The 19784-nt window shown below is 44.5% G+C and overlaps 2 protein-coding genes across 2 annotated transcripts; both read left to right on the forward strand.

The window, feature by feature from the left end:
* Nucleotides 1-11004: 11004 nt before the first annotated feature.
* Nucleotides 11005-12520, forward strand: LOC107219553 (keratin, type I cytoskeletal 9). Its single transcript, XM_015657810.2, has 3 exons — nt 11005-11427; nt 11561-11824; nt 11976-12520. The coding sequence occupies exons 1-3, from the start codon at nt 11175-11177 to the stop codon at nt 12281-12283; spliced, it is 825 nt and encodes a 274-aa protein (XP_015513296.1). The 5' UTR covers nt 11005-11174; the 3' UTR covers nt 12284-12520.
* Nucleotides 12521-16916: 4396 nt separating this feature from the next.
* On the forward strand, nt 16917-18000 carry LOC107219597 (histidine-rich glycoprotein). Its single transcript, XM_015657863.2, has one exon. The coding sequence runs from the start codon at nt 16955-16957 to the stop codon at nt 17726-17728; it is 774 nt and encodes a 257-aa protein (XP_015513349.1). The 5' UTR covers nt 16917-16954; the 3' UTR covers nt 17729-18000.
* Nucleotides 18001-19784: the final 1784 nt, after the last annotated feature.

The following is a 19784-nucleotide window of genomic DNA, read 5'->3' on the forward strand; positions in this document are numbered from 1 at the left end:
GAAAAGAGCGTAGGACCGACAGGAGGGAATGGCGAGCGAAAAAGCACCTGCTGAAAAATGTCGAAAATTCAAGTTCTGGTTTTTTGGCTGTAACTTTTGATGCGTTGATCGCAGCGTATTGGGACTGCGCCCAATCGACTTCTCTCGCAAAATTTCGTCCGACCAGTGCTACAATTGATTGATTCCGGCACTTTTCAAAATCGCGACAATTTTCGCCAAAAATGGAAAGGGGTTAGCCTTACTTTTTTTTTTGGCAAAAAACTTTTGGTCTCAGATTCGATTTAAACGATCCTTAACCGACCAATTGGACCCTCAGGAACTCAGAAATCGCAGCGAAAAGAGCGTGGGACCAACAGGAGAGAAATGGCGAGCGAAAAAGCACCTGCTGAAAAATGTCGAAAATTCAGGTTCTGGTTTTTTGGCTGTAACTTTTGATGCGTTGATCGCAGCGTATTGGGACTGCGCCCAATCGACTTCTCTCGCAAAATTACGTCCGATCAGTGCTACAATTGATTGATTCCAGCACTTTTCAAAATCGCGAAAATTTTCGCCAAAAATGGAAAGGGGTTAGCCTTACTTTTTTTTTTGGCAAAAAACTTTTGGCCTCAGATTCGATTTAAACGATCCTTAACCGACCAATTGGACCCTCAGAAACTCAGAAATCGCAGCGAAAAGAGCGTAGGACCAACAGGAGAGAAATGGCGAGCGAAAAAGCACCTGCTGAAAAATGTCGAAAATTCAGGTTCTGGTTTTTTGGCTGTAACTTTTGATGCGTTGATCGCAGCGTATTGGGACTGCGCCCAATCGACTCCTCTCGCAAAATTGCGTCCGATCAGTGCTACAATTGATTGATTCCAGCACTTTTCAAAATCGCGAAAATTTTCGCCAAAAATGGAAAGGGGTTAGCCTTACTTTTTTTTGTGGCAAAAAACTTTTGGTCTCAGATTCGATTTAAACGATCCTTAATTGACCGATCGGACCCTCAGGAACTCAGAAATCGCAGCGAAAAGAGCGTAGGACCAACAGGAGAGAAATGGCGAGCGAAAAAGCACCTGCTGAAAAATGTCGAAAATTCAGGTTCTGGTTTTTTGGCTGTAACTTTTGATGCGTTGATCGCAGCGTATTGGGACTGCGCCCAATCGACTCCTCTCGCAAAATTACGTCCGATCAGTGCTACAATTGATTGATTCCAGCACTTTTCAAAATCGCGAAAATTTTCGCCAAAAATGGAAAGGGGTTAGCCTTACTTTTTTTTTTGGCAAAAAACTTTTGGTCTCAGATTCGATTTAAACGATCCTTAACTGACCGATCGGACCCTCAGGAACTCAGAAATCGCAGCGAAAAGAGCGTAGGACCAACAGGAGAGAAATGACGAGCGAAAAAGCACCTGCTGAAAAATGTCGAAAATTCAGGTTCTGGTTTTTTGGCTGTAACTTTCGATGCGTTGATCGCAGCGTATTGGGACTGCGCCCAATCGACTCCTCTCGCAAAATTACGTCCGATCAGTGCTAGAATTGATTGATTCCAGCACTTTTCAAAATCGCGAAAATTTTCGCCAAAAATGGAAAGGGGTTAGCCTTACTTTTTTTTTTGGCAAAAAACTTTTGGCCTTAGATTCGATTCAAACGATCCTTAACCGACCAATTGGACCCTCAGAAACTCAGAAATCGCAGCGAAAACAGCGTAGGACCAACAGGAGAGAAATGGCGAGCGAAAAAGCACCTGCTGAAAAATGTCGAAAATTCAGGTTCTGGTTTTTTCGCTGTAACTTTTGATGCGTTGATCGCAGCGTATTGGGACTGCGCCCAATCGACTCCTCTCGCAAAATTACGTCCGATCAGTGCTACAATTGATTGATTTCAGCACTTTTCAAAATCGCGAAAAATTTCGCCAAAAATGGAAAGGGGTTAGCCTTACTTTTTTTTTTGGCAAAAAACTTTTGGTCTCAGATTCGATTTAAACGATCCGTAATTGACCGATCGGACCCTCAGGAACTCAGAAATCGCAGCGAAAAGAGCGTAGGACCAACAGGAGAGAAATGGCGAGCGAAAAAGCACCTGCTGAAAAATGTTGAAAATTCGGGTTCTGGTTTTTTGGCTGTGACTTTTGATGCGTTGATCGCAGCGTATTGGGACCGCGCCCAATCGACTTCTCTCACAAACTTACGTCCGATCAGTGCTACAATTGATTGATTCCAGCACTTTTCAAAATCGCGAAAATTTTCGCCAAAAATGGAAAGGGGTTAGCCTTACTTTTTTTTTTGGCAAAAAACTTTTGGTCTCAGATTCGATTTAAACGATCCTTAACCGACCAATTGGACCCTCAGGAACTCAGAAATCGCAGCGAGAAGAGCGTAGGACCAACAGGAGAGAAATGGCGAGCGAAAAAGCACCCGCTGAAAAATGTCGAAAATTCAGGTTCTGGTTTTTTGGCTGTAACTTTTGATGCGTTGATCGCAGCGTATAGGGACTGCGCCCAATCGACTTCTCTCGCAAAATTACGTCCGATCAGTGCTACAATTGATTGATTCCAGCACTTTTCAAAATCGCGAAAATTTTCGCCAAAAATGGAAAGGGGTTAGCCTTACTTTTTTTTTTGGCAAAAAACTTTTGGTCTCAGATTCGATTTGAACGATCCTTAACCGACCAATTGGACCCTCAGGAACTCAGAAATCGCAGCGAGAAGAGCGTAGGACCAACAGGAGAGAAATGGCGAGCGAAAACGCACCTGCTGAAAAATGTCGAAAATTCAGGTCCTCGTTTTTTGGCCGTAACTTTTGATGCGTTGATCGCAGCGTATTGGGACTGCGCCCAATCGTCTTCTCTCGCAAAATTACGTCCGATCAGTGCTACAATTGATTGATTCCAGCACTTTTCAAAATCGCGAAAATTTTCGCCAAAAATGGAAAGGGGTTAGCCTTACTTTTTTTTTTGGCAGAAAACTTTTGGTCTCAGATTCGATTTAAACGATCCTTAATTGACCGATCGGACCCTCAGGAACTCAGAAATCGCAGCGAAAAGAGCGTAGGACCAACAGGAGAGAAATGGCGCGCGAAAAAGCACCTGCTGAAAAATGTCGAAAATTCAGGTTCTGGTTTTTTGGCTGTGACTTTTGATGCGTTGATCGCAGCGTATTGGGACTGCGCCCAATCGACTTCTCTCGCAAAATTACGTCCGATCAGTGCTACAATTGATTGATTCCAGCACTTTTCAAAATCGCGAAAATTTTCGCCAAAAATGGAAAGGGGTTAGCCTTACTTTTTTTTTTGGCAAAAAACTTTTGGTCTCAGATTCGATCTAAACGATCCTTAACCGACCAATTGGACCCTCAGGAACTCAGAAATCGCAGCGAAAAGAGCGTAGGACCGACAGGAGGGAATGGCGAGCGAAAAAGCACCTGCTGAAAAATGTCGAAAATTCAAGTTCTGGTTTTTTGGCTGTAACTTTTGATGCGTTGATCGCAGCGTATTGGGACTGCGCCCAATCGACTTCTCTCGCAAAATTTCGTCCGACCAGTGCTACAATTGATTGATTCCGGCACTTTTCAAAATCGCGACAATTTTCGCCAAAAATGGAAAGGGGTTAGCCTTACTTTTTTTTTTGGCAAAAAACTTCTGGTCTCAGATTCGATTTGAACGATCCTTAACCGACCAATTGGACCCTCAGGAACTCAGAAATCGCAGCGAGAAGAGCGTAGGACCAACAGGAGAGAAATGGCGAGCGAAAACGCACCTGCTGAAAAATGTCGAAAATTCAGGTCCTCGTTTTTTGGCCGAAACTTTTGATGCGTTGATCGCAGCGTATTGGGACTGCGCCCAATCGACTTCTCTCGCAAAATTACGTCCGATCAGTGCTACAATTGATTGATTCCAGCACTTTTCAAAATCGCGAAAATTTTCGCCAAAAATGGAAAGGGGTTAGCCTTACTTTTTTTTTTGGCAAAAAACTTTTGGTCTCAGATTCGATCTAAACGATCCTTAATTGACCGATCGGACCCTCAGGAACTCAGAAATCGCAGCGAAAAGAGCGTAGGACCAACAGGAGAGAAATGGCGAGCGAAAAAGCACCTGCTGAAAAATGTCGAAAATTTAGGTTCTGGTTTTATGGCTGTAACTTTTGATGCGTTGATCGCAGCGTATTGGGACTGCGCCCAATCGACTTCTCTCGCAAAATTTCGTCCGACCAGTGCTACAATTGATTGATTCCAGCACTTTTCAAAATCGCGAAAATTTTCGCCAAAAATGGAAAGGGGTTAGCCTTACTTTTTTTTTTGGCAAAAAACTTTTGGCCTCAGATTCGATTTAAACGATCCTTAACCGACCAATTGGACCCTCAGGAACTCAGAAATCGCAGCGAAAAGAGCGTAGGACCAACAGGAGAGAAATGGCGAGCGAAAAAGCACCTGCTGAAAAATGTCGAAAATTCAGGTTCTGGTTTTTTGGCTGTAACTTTTGATGCGTTGATCGCAGCGTATTGGGACTGCGCCCAATCGACTCCTCTCGCAAAATTGCGTCCGATCAGTGCTACAATTGATTGATTCCAGCACTTTTCAAAATCGCGAAAATTTTCGCCAAAAATGGAAAGGGGTTAGCCTTACTTTTTTTTGTGGCAAAAAACTTTTGGTCTCAGATTCGATTTAAACGATCCTTAATTGACCGATCGGACCCTCAGGAACTCAGAAATCGCAGCGAAAAGAGCGTAGGACCAACAGGAGAGAAATGGCGAGCGAAAAAGCACCTGCTGAAAAATGTCGAAAATTCAGGTTCTGGTTTTTTGGCTGTAACTTTTGATGCGTTGATCGCAGCGTATTGGGACTGCGCCCAATCGACTCCTCTCGCAAAATTACGTCCGATCAGTGCTACAATTGATTGATTCCAGCACTTTTCAAAATCGCGAAAATTTTCGCCAAAAATGGAAAGGGGTTAGCCTTACTTTTTTTTTTGGCAAAAAACTTTTGGTCTCAGATTCGATTTAAACGATCCTTAATTGATTGATCGGACCCTCAGGAACTCAGAAATCGCAGCGAAAAGAGCGTAGGACCAACAGGAGAGAAATGGCGAGCGAAAAAGCACCTGCTGAAAAATGTCGAAAATTCAGGTTCTGGTTTTTTGGCTGTAACTTTCGATGCGTTGATCGCAGCGTATTGGGACTGCGCCCAATCGACTCCTCTCGCAAAATTACGTCCGATCAGTGCTACAATTGATTGATTCCAGCACTTTTCAAAATCGCGAAAATTTTCGCCAAAAATGGAAAGGGGTTAGCCTTACTTTTTTTTTTGGCAAAAAACTTTTGGCCTTAGATTCGATTCAAACGATCCTTAACCGACCAATTGGACCCTCAGAAACTCAGAAATCGCAGCGAAAACAGCGTAGGACCAACAGGAGAGAAATGGCGAGCGAAAAAGCACCTGCTGAAAAATGTCGAAAATTCAGGTTCTGGTTTTTTCGCTGTAACTTTTGATGCGTTGATCGCAGCGTATTGGGACTGCGCCCAATCGACTCCTCTCGCAAAATTACGTCCGATCAGTGCTACAATTGATTGATTTCAGCACTTTTCAAAATCGCGAAAATTTTCGCCAAAAATGGAAAGGGGTTAGCCTTACTTTTTTTTTTGGCAAAAAACTTTTGGTCTTAGATTCGATTTAAACGATCCGTAATTGACCGATCGGACCCTCAGGAACTCAGAAATCGCAGCGAAAAGAGCGTAGGACCAACAGGAGAGAAATGGCGAGCGAAAAAGCACCTGCTGAAAAATGTTGAAAATTCGGGTTCTGGTTTTTTGGCTGTGACTTTTGATGCGTTGATCGCAGCGTATTGGGACCGCGCCCAATCGACTTCTCTCACAAACTTACGTCCGATCAGTGCTACAATTGATTGATTCCAGCACTTTTCAAAATCGCGAAAATTTTCGCCAAAAATGGAAAGGGGTTAGCCTTACTTTTTTTTTTGGCAAAAAACTTTTGGTCTCAGATTCGATTTAAACGATCCTTAATCGACCAATTGGACCCTCAGGAACTCAGAAATCGCAGCGAGAAGAGCGTAGGACCAACAGGAGAGAAATGGCGAGCGAAAAAGCACCTGCTGAAAAATGTCGAAAATTCAGGTTCTGGTTTTTTGGCTGTAACTTTTGATGCGTTGATCGCAGCGTATAGGGACTGCGCCCAATCGACTTCTCTCGCAAAATTACGTCCGATCAGTGCTACAATTGATTGATTCCAGCACTTTTCAAAATCGCGAAAATTTTCGCCAAAAATGGAAAGGGGTTAGCCTTACTTTTTTTTTTGGCAAAAAACTTTTGGTCTCAGATTCGATTTAAACGATCCTTAACCGACCAATTGGACCCTCAGGAACTCAGAAATCGCAGCGAAAAGAGCGTGGGACCAACAGGAGAGAAATGGCGAGCGAAAAAGCACCTGCTGAAAAATGTCGAAAATTCAGGTTCTGGTTTTTTGGCTGTAACTTTTGATGCGTTGATCGCAGCGTATTGGGACTGCGCCCAATCGACTTCTCTCGCAAAATTACGTCCGATCAGTGCTACAATTGATTGGTTCCAGCACTTTTCAAAATCGCGAAAATTTTCGCCAAAAATGGAAAGGGGTTAGCCTTACTTTTTTTTTTGGCAAAAAACTTTTGGTCTCAGATTCGATTTGAACGATCCTTAACCGACCAATTGGACCCTCAGGAACTCAGAAATCGCAGCGAGAAGAGCGTAGGACCAACAGGAGAGAAATGGCGAGCGAAAACGCACCTGCTGAAAAATGTCGAAAATTCAGGTCCTCGTTTTTTGGCCGTAACTTTTGATGCGTTGATCGCAGCGTATTGGGACTGCGCCCAATCGACTTCTCTCGCAAAATTACGTCCGATCAGTGCTACAATTGATTGATTCCAGCACTTTTCAAAATCGCGAAAATTTTCGCCAAAAATGGAAAGGGGTTAGCCTTACTTTTTTTTTTGGCAAAAAACTTTTGGTCTCAGATTCGATTTAAACGATCCTTAATTGACCGATCGGACCCTCAGGAACTCAGAAATCGCAGCGAAAAGAGCGTAGGACCAACAGGAGAGAAATGGCGAGCGAAAAAGCACCTGCTGAAAAATGTCGAAAATTCAGGTTCTGGTTTTTTGGCTGTGACTTTTGATGCGTTGATCGCAGCGTATTGGGACTGCGCCCAATCGACTCCTCTCGCAAAATTACGTCCGATCAGTGCTACGATTGATTGATTCCAGCACTTTTCAAAATCGCGAAAATTTTCGCCAAAAATGGAAAGGGGTTAGCCTTACTTTTTTTTTTGGCAAAAAACTTCCGGTCTCAGATTCGATTTAAACGATCCTTAATTGACCGATCGGACCCTCAGGAACTCAGAAATCGCAGCGAAAAGAGCGTAGGACCAACAGGAGAGAATTGGCGACCGAAAAAGCACCTGCTGAAAAATGTCGAAAATTCAGGTTCTGGTTTTTCGGCCGTAACTTTCGATCCGTTGATCGCAGCCTATCGGGACTGCACCCAAACGATTTCTTCCGCAAAATAACGTCGGAGTAGTGCCAGAAAGAATCTATTCCAGCACTTTTCAAAATCGCGAAAATGTTCGGCACAAATGCCAACGCGTTCACCTCTGTTTCTTCTTGACACAAATACTCCTGTCTTAGAATCGATTGGTATGATGTATTGCATCATGCTGCCGTTCTTCTCACTAGACTCTCTCTGTGATTTTGAAGAGCAAGCGACAGATTTTTGAGGATTTCCATTGTAGAAGCAGGTAAAAGTGAACATGTATTTATTATAATTCGGTCACACAAAGTACAGACAGTACAATATTTATAAGCTCTTCAATATAATATGCATCTTGTCATGTAGGGGGTGTCTTGCCTATACGCAGGATGAGACTCAAACTATTTCTTAAAACTCTGATAAAGCCGTCGTCGATGTTATTCCTAATACTCCCATGAAGATTATATCGTACTGCACACCTACTGCTATGTATAACACTTAGATGTTTTATAAAATATTCCATTCAGACCACGCACTTCTTGGTGTCTTACACTACCATTCTAGTTGTCAATTGGTCAAATTATCACACACAGCCAGTTGAACACATGTATTACAATTAAGGCGTATCAAATATACTAAAAGTTTGAGCTCTGAATTTGTATTCTTCTTTCCCCGCCTTTCCGAGAACCCATCGCAAATTTCATGTTCACCGGCCGCACTTTCCCATGAGTTTTTCATGTTCACATCCTTGCGTCTTCTCCAATTTTTGAACACAAATCGCACTCTTCGAAATGCAAATCGAGATGTAGAGAAGCAGAGAACCAACAGCTGAAGAAACATTCAATCTTTTCATCGTTTTCCGCATGTAACTTTCGATGCATTGCCCGCAGCGTCTATAGACTGCACGCACTGGATTTCTCTAGTAAAATTCCATCGATATAGTGCATCAAAGTATCGAATTGAATTCTTTTTCAAATCGACAAAATCTTCAGCAAAGACGCAATGTCTCACTTATTTTTGTCATTTTCGAGTAAAAATCTTCTTACCCAAGAATCGATGTATATGGCCCTTGTCATAGTAAATTGACCCTCAGGAACGCAGAAAAGGCATCAAGAATGTCGTAGGATCATCAGCTGTGGCATCCCGTAAAAAATCTCTCGTTTTTCGACTATAACTCGTAATCCGCCGTTCTCAGCGAGCTTAGATTACGTGCCATTTATTCCTGTAGCAAGATTCTGTTGATACAGCGTTTCAATGGATTTATTCTTGCACCTTACAAAATAGTCGAGAAATAGACTGAAAACATACAAATGGGTTAAATGTTTGATGTTTCAATGTTTTTTTCATTTGCAATGCTGAAAAACAAATTAACAGAGACGATCAAATGAGCTACAGCACCGTACAAGGAAACAATTCATACAATTGTTCACTAAAAAACTAGCAGAGTCATCTGTTTTGCTGGACCCTGCAACTTAAGGCGATGCGCAGTTGTTCTCCTCTACAGATTGACATTGGTATCGGGTCTGAACAGATCAATTTTGGCCTTGTTCAGGGTCCGCCAAAATTTGCTGAAACATTGCAAACATATCAGCCTTAGATTCCTGGCGATCTTCTTGACAAGTAACCATTTGTCTCTGAATTGATTTGTACGATATCGTTTGCATTAATAGGACCTTCAAGAAAACAAACTACGCATCTAGAAAGCGTGTGATAGACAGTCGCGAAACTCCGACTTATCGATTCTACTTTTTGGTTTTCTTAAAATTAGTGTTAGCTACTTGGGATTATGTGCAGGCGTATGGTGCAGATTTTCAATCACGTCCATGCATGGTGTTCGTGAGAAACGGTTTCACTCGCTTTTCAAATCATTGTCATACTCGCTAACAACAATTTGTCTTATTCTCAGTTTCTCATGTATTATACATTTTCCAGTACATGTAACATATTAAAATATGTCAACGGAAGGAATCTCGTCTGAATTCGAATGCCTTATCGTAACGAGTACAACCTTGTCACGGAGACTGCTGTATTTACTTAACGAAATTTATTTACTAGGTAAATAGGCAGGTAACTTACAGCAGCTACGTAGGAAACCATTTAATTTTTAGCTACAAGCTTGACGTTTTTGGCTAATTCACGAGTCGGTTCATCCGCTTTGCAGCCTCAGGACGTTTAAAACAGTCAAATTACCGATTGGATGTATATGTTGTTCCATCATCTAATATTATCGCCTTTGTCCTCATCATGTACTGCAATTTCCATTCCTGGCTGGTGGACAAATCAACGAATTTCCAGGGTGGCTTTTAACGAGGGTGCAAAGTCCCCCTTATAATAGTCAAGGAGGGAGAGATCTTACCAGAGGGTGTTTCACGGTGAGTTCCATAGCTGGAATTTGCAAATTATCAAAGTAACCCGCAGCCGAACTACTCAGCGAATTTCACGTTCTCTAAATGGCCAAGCTGCATTTCAACAAAGCAGATTGCATCAGACTCTGTTACAGCGAAGCGCTGACCCGTTTGCTTGTCATCCAGATCCAATGGTAGGAGGTTCCCATTACCACCAACGTATTTCATGGAAGTGCCAAGAGCTGAAACTTTCAATTCTAATCTAACATTACAACGACTTTGCTCGCTGGTTTAAATCTTGCTCCTGTTGTTGTTGCAACGAAACAGAATTAATACAAGCTGCGTATGAAGTAAGGTAAAATGCGAATCATCATTCATTACTCATTTACCACTGTGTCAAACTTTTACAGAATTAATCTATTGCATAGCATCCATTTCACAGTACGTATGGACCGAAGGTATGCGAGCGTACAGACCTAACAGTATTATATACGCTACGTGCAGTTGGATTTCACTTCTTAACGTTTTTTGTCGTCGCTCCAAGACACATCCGGCAGGGTAGGGGAAATTTGGGGAAAGAAGGACGGTGACGGGAGAACCGAGAGTTTGAGTGAGCGGGAAAGATCGGGAGCATCGTCCTTTAAGTCCGTTATGTCAGGCATTGTGTCAGGCGTCGAGTTCTTGTCGGTTTTGAGGAAAGCCGCGGATCGCTCAACCGGCGCACGAGCGTAATCTGTGCCCAAGTTAATCATATGCCAGGCGGGGAAACCGCACCGCGAGTTTCTATTCGGGTCATTAGATACAGCTCCTTGTTTCCTGGTGTAAAACTTTACGTAAACAACCGACAGGCACGTGACGCAAAAGCACTATCGGGAGTTGCGAAATACGTTTTGGCCTGTATCAGGGTTCGGAACCGCGCCGATCGGACGCGTCACGTAAATTCCCCTGATTAAACTGAAAGATTGGATACAGCCGGCATCGAGTTTGTAGGCACGTCTTACCTGATTGATCTTCTGGTGTCGCACAATTGCACGCCGATTCAACGAAAGCCGTCTTGTGAAATGGTTTCGAAGTTACATGTGTCACTGCCGCAACCTGCCCGCCTCGGTTCTACGGTGAGAAAATTCATACCTGCGATCATTCGGCAAAGTGGGAGACGTTATAAAAGGCTATCACGAGCCACTTCGCTCGGGCAGAAAATTCCGACCGCTACACGTACACGAAGAAACGGCATAAAATATCATACGTACTGTATACGGGGAATAATCGATACCGGGACACTAAGTTTAAATAACGACAACCGGAGTTTGATAAAAAGAGAACAAAAATTAAACCGCGAGCGATCATGAATCGTTTTCTTGGCTTTCTACTATTAGTGAGCTACGCATGTGCCAAGCCGGCGACCTACGACGAGTACCTCGCCCTCGAAGATGACACCGCTTCCGTCGGCTCTATCCGTCGTGACGTGCGAGCTCCTCTGCCTCCAGGATTTGCCATCGAAGTAGCGGACCTCCTCAGCGCTGGAACTGAGGCCAGGAAATCGCGAGAGGCAAAAGGCGCCGCGGAGCCTAAGAAGACTGCGATGAAAAACGCATCGGGTGAGTTTCTTTTTTCCTGTTTAACTTTGGATAGTCCTCACTTTGGGATAATTCCGGGAGCGACAAAGAGGCGTAATTTCCTCTTTAATCAACAAGTGACGCCTTTGAACACGTGCAATAATCGCTGTTTCAGGAAAATCTGACGAGGGTGGATACTACAAGAGTTATGGCAGCGATGCCGAGGGTGAAAAGGGCTACCTCAAGCAGACCTACAGCAAAGGTGATCACGGCTACAAGACCCTCGACACCTTCCACAAGCAGGACGGCGACAACTACGGCTTCGAGAAGCACACCGCGTTCGGAAAGGCCAAAGGAGCCAAGGAGGGTGGAGAACACGGAGAGAGCGGATCCTACAAGAGCGCCGAAGGCAGCGACGGCGACGACCACGAGGGAGCGGGTAAGTTCGCGAAATCAAGATCATAAAAATAATTAACGATCAATCAAGTTTGTGTCTCTCGACGCTGTCGGAGAAACGTCAGAATGGGGATGAATGCGCTCTGCAGCCGGGATAAAAAACGACCAAGTGAACCTCATTTTGAACCCAACAGGAACCATCGTGGACGCTCATTACGCTCCGTACGAAGGCGAACACTACAGCGAGGGTGAACATGTGTCGTCCGAGGGGGGGGATGGGGGGCATTATACGGAAGGAGGGGACGCCGGGCACTACACAAGCGGAGGACAGGGCGGCTCGGGAAGTTACTCAAGCGGGGGTGGAGACGCGGGGCATTATTCCACCGGCGGCGGGGCTGAGGGCTCATACGGAACGCACGGCTCCTACTCGAGCGCGGATGACTCTGGGGATCATCAGGGTTACGTAGACGGCGGCTCTCAGTACGAGGGTGATCACTACTAGTTTACCCCCGGAATGACGAGGGGCGAAGATTAGCCGAAGTCGAAGCTTACAGCCGCGGCTGAGTTGCACCTGCAGATATAGATGCATTGCGGATTTTGGCGCTTGAGATCGCTTCCATCACCTTGCCGCAGTCATTCTTGTACATATATAACGTAATGTATATGGGATAACGATTTGAAGAATGTTCACCACCATGTCACCGTTGTTAGTTCATTATTAAAAATTTGTTCAACTTCAGTTTACAGCTTCTCGTATTCATTACGGTCTTCTGACCACCCTAGATCCCTTCTTCACCCTTTAATCGATCGAACCATACCCGCGGGCGATCTAGTCAAAATTCATTATGGTAATGGTACTTCCCAGCCGTTTTAATTCAGTCGATTGAAAGGAAGAGCCCACGTGAGAACAAAATTTAACCAAGTACTGAAAATCGCTTTGCAGTCCTTGGATATCAGACAATTTTTCCTTCATCGGTAATCGTATCTCAAATCCATCGAGATTCCCTGTAATACCTGCGTCTTTCGATTTGTAGAAACTTTGCTGGAGGCGTAAAATCGTTTTTAATTCTAAAAATGTATCGTCGTAATATCGTCGTTGCTGGGCTAGCGATTTGGTATTTCTGGCTGTAGCTACGGAGATATTTGATACTTGGAAATTCCCGATAAGATAGTAACGGTGTGCCGTCTCAGTTCCGCAGCGATTTTTATCCGGTAATCAATACTCTGTCTGCAGCTGGAGTTTGCTAATATTGTAAAAGAATGAGTGCTTATTCTATACTTGCTATGCGTAGAAAGCGAACTAGAATTCAGTGCCGTGCTTTTACCTGTTTGTCGATACCCACGTATCATTAGTACGAAATTTGAAAACTTTTGAATTATTCACGATACGATACCTGTGAGGGTTTCTATTCAGAATTTGAGGTCTCTGTCATCCTACAGACGAATCTTCGGAAACAGTTTCTAGCGGAATCTGCTGCGCCTTGTCTGACTAGTTTGTATACAAGAACACAGAAGCCGGAAGTTCGCCAGTAGCAGTGAAACTCTGATAGTCAGTGCTAATTCTTGGCAAAGTCCGACATCCCTGATTACAGTAGGAAACCGTAGGAGACTTAATACACTGTTTCCCTCAGATTATAATCAACTCCGAGAGCCGAACTCGAAGACTGGTAAGTCAGCGAAACAGTGTCCAGTTTCAATGCGGCCGCAAGCGCGGCTTTTCGGTATAGCAACGGCGATGCCGTCCCGTTTTGAAGTGGTGTGACGGGCAAGAGTGATTCCAACTAAATTTCAGGCAATAAAAAAGTAATCCATTCGGATCAGCGCCATTTAAATTGAGGAACAATTTCATTAGCAAAGGCGTCGTGCCGCATGGGTGCGCTTTATTCGCGGGATGTCTGCTGGATTAATCCCATGGTTGGCGGGTGAGTGAGAATGTGGCCAGATCTGAGGGGCAGTTCAGCAAGATGAGGAGGGGGACGGGCCTCATCAACTGATTGCGGCCTCGGCGTAAAGCAGGGGTTGAGACGGGTGACTGTAATTAAGCAAATCTGTAAAAGAGATATTCAGATTTAATATAGTTGCAGGGACGTTGAATTCCGGTTAAGTAAAAGGGTCCGCATGAGAAATGAGAGCTTATTTTATTTCTACCGCGGGGTCCTCTGGCCACCACGCTCAAAAGTTTTCTCTTCGTTTTTTTCATTTATACAACACCGCGTTAATCTTCCGGGGCAAGGCATGAGATATAACTCAGTATCACGCGCACTCCTTTTATCCTTTCATGCTCGCCCGTAGACCACTGACTTTGAGCCGGCGGTGGCTAATTAAAGGAGGGCTGGACCGGGAGCTGACCTCGGTCTCGGCTGGGGATCGCATTGTGCTCGGCTCTTAAATTGGATTTGCTAGTCAAGCAGGTCGATTTGCGCGTGGTCAGGGTACCAAGAAACCGAGTCGAGCCGAGAGGCTATGGGGGAGGCCCGACTCTCTGTGCCCGGGGTTTGAGGCGGAAAATAGAAAGGGAAGATAAAGCGTAGCTAGCTCTCGTTAACGCGCGGGCACTAGCGAAAGCAGAAAAGAAGAAAGGTGGAGAAGGAGGAGTCACAAAGCATCCAGTCGCCTTGGAGCGAGGCGAAGGATGACAACTAAGGGAATCGAAGATCTTCCTCTTCCTCCTCCTCCCACTCTTTCTCCTCGCCTCGCCGCCGTTTTCACACGGCGACAAGGTCCCTCTGAAGATATCTGCTTTCCAAGCAATCTCTTCATCTCCAGGTCAAGTATAGCGCCATTCCAGAACGCAGCCTAATCTTCATTTCGACACCCTTTCTCCCTCGCTGCGATTCCTAGCGTGTTGGCATCCCGGCTGAGTTCCATCCAGCTCTCGTTCGCTTCGCCGATTTATCCCCTTGGCGAATTTAACTTGGCTGCATCCAATCTTCATCTTGATTATGCAGCGCCAACACACTAGCGGGCCAATCTGCAGGGACCGACGAGATGTTGCTGCCAAACAACCCGGTAAAGACTGTGGACCAGTAGCTATATACGGTGATGAGTATACGTAATTCCCGTCTCTGTGTAAGGAATGCGAACTCCAGTATAAACCAGAACTTGAAGAGTTCTTGAAATTACGAACGTGCACTATCCAATATTTCACGCCGGGGAACCGATCCCACTCTGCATGTGGCTTTCTGTCTCCATGCAAATGCGGGGTCGAATCAACCGAAGCTGCAAGGCGGCAAACAGACCGATATCCGTTGTTTGTGTGCCGCAGCTCCTCTAACTCGATTTCAGGTCGATGTCCAGCTGGTGGCTATATTCGATCTGTGAATAGTGGAACCAACTTAAGTCCTCGCAAGTTACCAGCGAGTTATAATAGTGAAGGATACACGTTCAATGGAGCCAGTGTGATGTAATTTTGAAAAATGCGACGAATGAAATTACCCACCCTTTGATTGGTTTCTTGGAAATTCGATCCCTCGAACTTTCGAAAAAAGCCTTTCCGAAAATCATGTCATTGTCAATCTGGTAATACGCATATAATATTAGTTACGTAATACGCGCACGTGACATTTAGCCTCACGTACATACGACGATATTCACATTCCGAGCAAACATGTTCGTATTCCCATTTGCTGAGTATCGTGTGAATCGTATCATGAAAATTAAAAGTTGGCTGATACTCGTATGTAGCGAAGCAAAGAATGAAATTTGCTGCGGCTGAAGTTTCTTTGACAAAAAGGGAGCGCAAAAAACACGTCTGCTTACTGGATATACGTTTGCCTCGTCAGTCGGGTCTGGCGGAATGGATGATAAAGGCAGACCCTACACATCAGTGAATGAACGAACGATTTTGGCTGCTGACGTTTCGCGTATATGGCATGCGTTCACAGGGAGGGATTTATTTGACGGGTGATACGATTAATGGCCAAATTACACGGATTATTGGTAATCGCATGCATTCTAGACCGAGATGAGTGTGTGACGCATCCGCGGGGGGAGGAGAGCTCAGCGATGATCAGCTTCGCTTGCGAACATCCTGACGCGTAGCCAGCAGCTGCAGAGTTGGAATGGTCGGGTTCATACGACATGGTCGATAAATCGGTTGAGAATCGTTACTTTTTCACCATTACTATGCCTCGCGCTGTGGCATGAGGAGTTGATTTTATATATTGCTAAACCGCTTACGGGCGGACTTCCAAGTTGCCATGCCCCGTGACCATAAGGGCTGGGTGCAAATTGGTCTCAAGGTTGAATTTGCATAAATCACGAAGCCCTCCCGAGTTCAGGAAGTCGCCGTACCGGTGACCGGATGTTGGCTGGTTCGCTAATGGCTGACACTTAGACTAATGGCAGGGTTGCTGCATTCCACCGACCAGCCTCAGCCGATCGTCCCGCTCGAGGCGATCGAACACACCAAACATATCGACGGATCGATGCGCCTTTGCCCTGGAGTCTGAATTGTAATTGGCCGGTATAGAGAGAGACGAGGTCTGTATTTTGCACGAACACACAGTTGAGTGAAATTTTACGTACATGCAATGCGTGATTTCCATGGCTGATATTTGCACAGATGTGTTGCAAACATGCCGACTTGCATGATAATTACACAAGTATGTCTGTACAAGTGCGTCCGCGTCAAGAAACGAGTCGAGGCGAAATTAATGAACAAGTATCGTTGATTTATCGCTATACCGAACTCACAAGTGTTTCTTAGCAAGCGTCGTATATTACAATAAAACAGTCGGCAGTATTGGCATTGCAGAATTGTTTAAGGTTTGATGTATAATCTGGAAATGTTCCAGTGGCCTTCTTTATTTCTCCGTGTCCGGGGGAATTGAGTTGGTCAGGTATACGATGCATAATTTTTCGTTGCAAATCTAGGACGACCTGTGTAATTCATTCCCCACTGAAGTTACCCAAATGCCGTATACGAGCAATGGTGCAGCTCGTTACAAGCAACCAAGCGGATTGATCCGAAGGCTAAATCAAACGAGGTTTCGGTTGAGAGCTCGTGAAAGCCGGCGGGATACCGTGGTGGTCAATATTCGCCGCCACTCTCCGTCGATTAGGATGAAAGTGATCGAGATGCCCGGAAACCGCGGGGCGGGCCTCGATAATATTTAAGTGAGCATACCTCCCGCCAAGTTATCAGTTTAGTTTCGAGTTCCGATAGATCAAGATGGTGCGAAGTGTCGGGGTTCGCTTGCTCCTGGCCTCGGGCATCCTTTGCGTCCTGATCGTCTTCACGGCGGCGCGGGACGTCAGGGACGTCAAGCGAAGAGATGAGCGTGATCTAGACCTGATAGCCGCAGCCTCGGGACACGGCCACCATTCCGAGTCGGGCGGAGGGCACAAGCATCACTCCGACCACCATGAGACCCACGGTGAGAAGGGGGACAAGGGCTACAAAAAGCACCATCACCATGACGAGGGTGATCACGGGGAGCACGGGAAGGAGCACCACGCTGGGCATCACGAGGAGCACGGTGGCCACGAGAAGAAACACCACGACGAGGCGGCGAAGTACGGCGAGCACCACGAGGGTGAGAAGGGTCACAAAGGCGGGAAGTTTGGGGAGAAGAAGGGCCACAAGAAGGGGCACAAGACCAAGGGATACCACAACAAGTTCCACAAGGACGAGTATCACAAGGAGCACAAGTTTTACGACGATTACCACAAGGGTGGACACCACGCGAAGCACGGTGACTTCCATGGACACCATGAGAAGAAGGAAGGCGGCCACAAGAAGGGCGGTCACCATCACTCCGGCTACCATGATGACCACCACGGAAAGAAGGGTCATCATGACAAGGGACACCACGACGAGGATCACAAGGGTCATCACGGGAAACACGGACACGAAGAGCACCACGCTCACCACGATTCGTACGGCAAGAAGGGTGCCCATAAAAACGGAAAGAAATACGGATTCAGCAAAGGTCACAAGGGCTGATCATCTCCTGAGTTTTCTTCCGGCGATATCATTTATATGGTAGCTTTGATCACTGTACATATACTTTGTCAAATCCAAAACGCAGAACATGCATCGTCGAATGTGCGATATGTTTTTTTTATTTGTAAATAAGTGTACTGAATATTTTATAGTTGAATTTTATCATTTGTTTTATTGTACGTACCTCATGTATCAATCATTCATTTGATATGTTTCTGTTGCCAATGTTGTTCAATATACAAGCTTACTTTTGTGCTCTAGACCACAGTTTCCTTGCAATTTTTTTTTACGATCTTCCTCGACCACGTTTATCTCCGTTACTTGCGTGAAAATAAACAATTTTTCAGCTTTACAAGATTTTATTGTCTATAACAGCTGCACGAATTTCAGAGTCGTGAGCAGCAGTCGCTTGGATCCCAGGCCGATCTCGGCTTTATTTATTCATTAACTCATTTTTATCTGGTCGCTTTCTGTCCGTCTCTAGTCCTCTTGATTCATCCGTGTCGTTTAACATAATTTTTATTAATGAATGCTTCTTACTATGACCTCGAAACTGACCTTTTACTATATTCGCTCAAGTGATTAAACTCGAGTTTTATTCGCTATCCACTTTCCGGAATTAACGTTCACCCTCTTCGGAGCATACGGCTTATCTGATATGAGTACTGTATTAATTGCGCAGACACTTTGCGTTTTTACACATGTAACAAACTTAATCGCAAGTTTTACGCATAATTTATTTTTTTTCCCATCTGTGTTCCGGTATTCACGGGAAAATTTAATTTCTACCTCGTCGCAGAGTTAACTGCTTCGCTTTAAAAACAGCATGGACAGGCCTACAAGCTTTTAATTTCTGCAGCATTTGTTTACACCGTGATAACGACGAGTCGCTGCAGTATCCGTAAAATTATAAGTATCTGTGTTTTACCCACGATACGCTACGGGCTTCTAAAAAAATACGTAGTGATTCACTCTTCGCGTTGTTTATACTATACATGTATACAGAGGTATATCTTTGTTCAGTCCACTTTAGATCGTCGGAGTTACCCGCATGGTACGTATAGCCGTCAGATTTTACGTAACGCTGAGAGCAAATTCCGAAGAGCCCGTTTCCCTGAAGGTTTTGTACTACTCCGCAAATTTTAGTATTACCACTATGCAGCATTCATGTGGCTGAAACACTTTCCGTAATTCGCTTTGTACAGATGACATCGCGCTATTGTTAATCATGGAAATAAAGCATTCGGCCGGAAACTAGTTAAATTAATTTCAGTAAAAACAATTTACGACGCGATTCTGGGCAAGTGTGTATATGCGTGTCTGTTTGTTGGAACTGGGAATTACTGGACACGTAACAAATTGTTGAACAAATAAAATGCACCTAACGGACCCGTGAAATGAGTTTCGTGACACTCTTTATCACGTAATTGGAACATGGGCGCCGAAATAAATTCAGTAAATATTTCTCGATGTACGTAGAGTTAGGAGAAATTAATTGCGACGAATAGTCCGTAAAACAACGTGAAACATTCGACCTTCACCATCAACAGTAACGCATCTGAATTATTAAACCTCCAAGTGTTTCATGATTTGCAGAGAATTAGATCAGACCTAATTTTCCTCCTTGGTGGTCAAATTCCAAAATCTGTCGAAATCCCGAGAAACGGTGTGCACCAGAGTTTCGATTTTACCGATATTTATTCTCAGCTGCGAAAAATGAGTATGTGAGACAATTTACTTCCAGGTACGATTTATCACGACAATCCGCTTGGAGGATTTGTAATTTCTCCGACGTAAGTACTAAATAATATTTCAGGAAAAACCTTTAACAATAAGATAATTGCAACTGATTATATTTCTGCTGAAATCATGATACCATGATGAAATTTGGTCGATTTACCGGTATCATTTGATTACGGTAGGAGAAAATGATATCAAAAAACAATTATTGAAGCTTTTGACGGTGCGTGCTACCATCATACCAGGACGTGTTTTGCAAGCTTGTATAGTAGTATCTTGATTTACCAGAGATATTTACTCTGTAAGGTTGTGTTAA

Source organism: Neodiprion lecontei, chromosome 6 (genome assembly GCF_021901455.1).
Source record: "Neodiprion lecontei isolate iyNeoLeco1 chromosome 6, iyNeoLeco1.1, whole genome shotgun sequence".
In the NCBI taxonomy this organism is placed as follows: domain Eukaryota; kingdom Metazoa; phylum Arthropoda; class Insecta; order Hymenoptera; family Diprionidae; genus Neodiprion; species Neodiprion lecontei.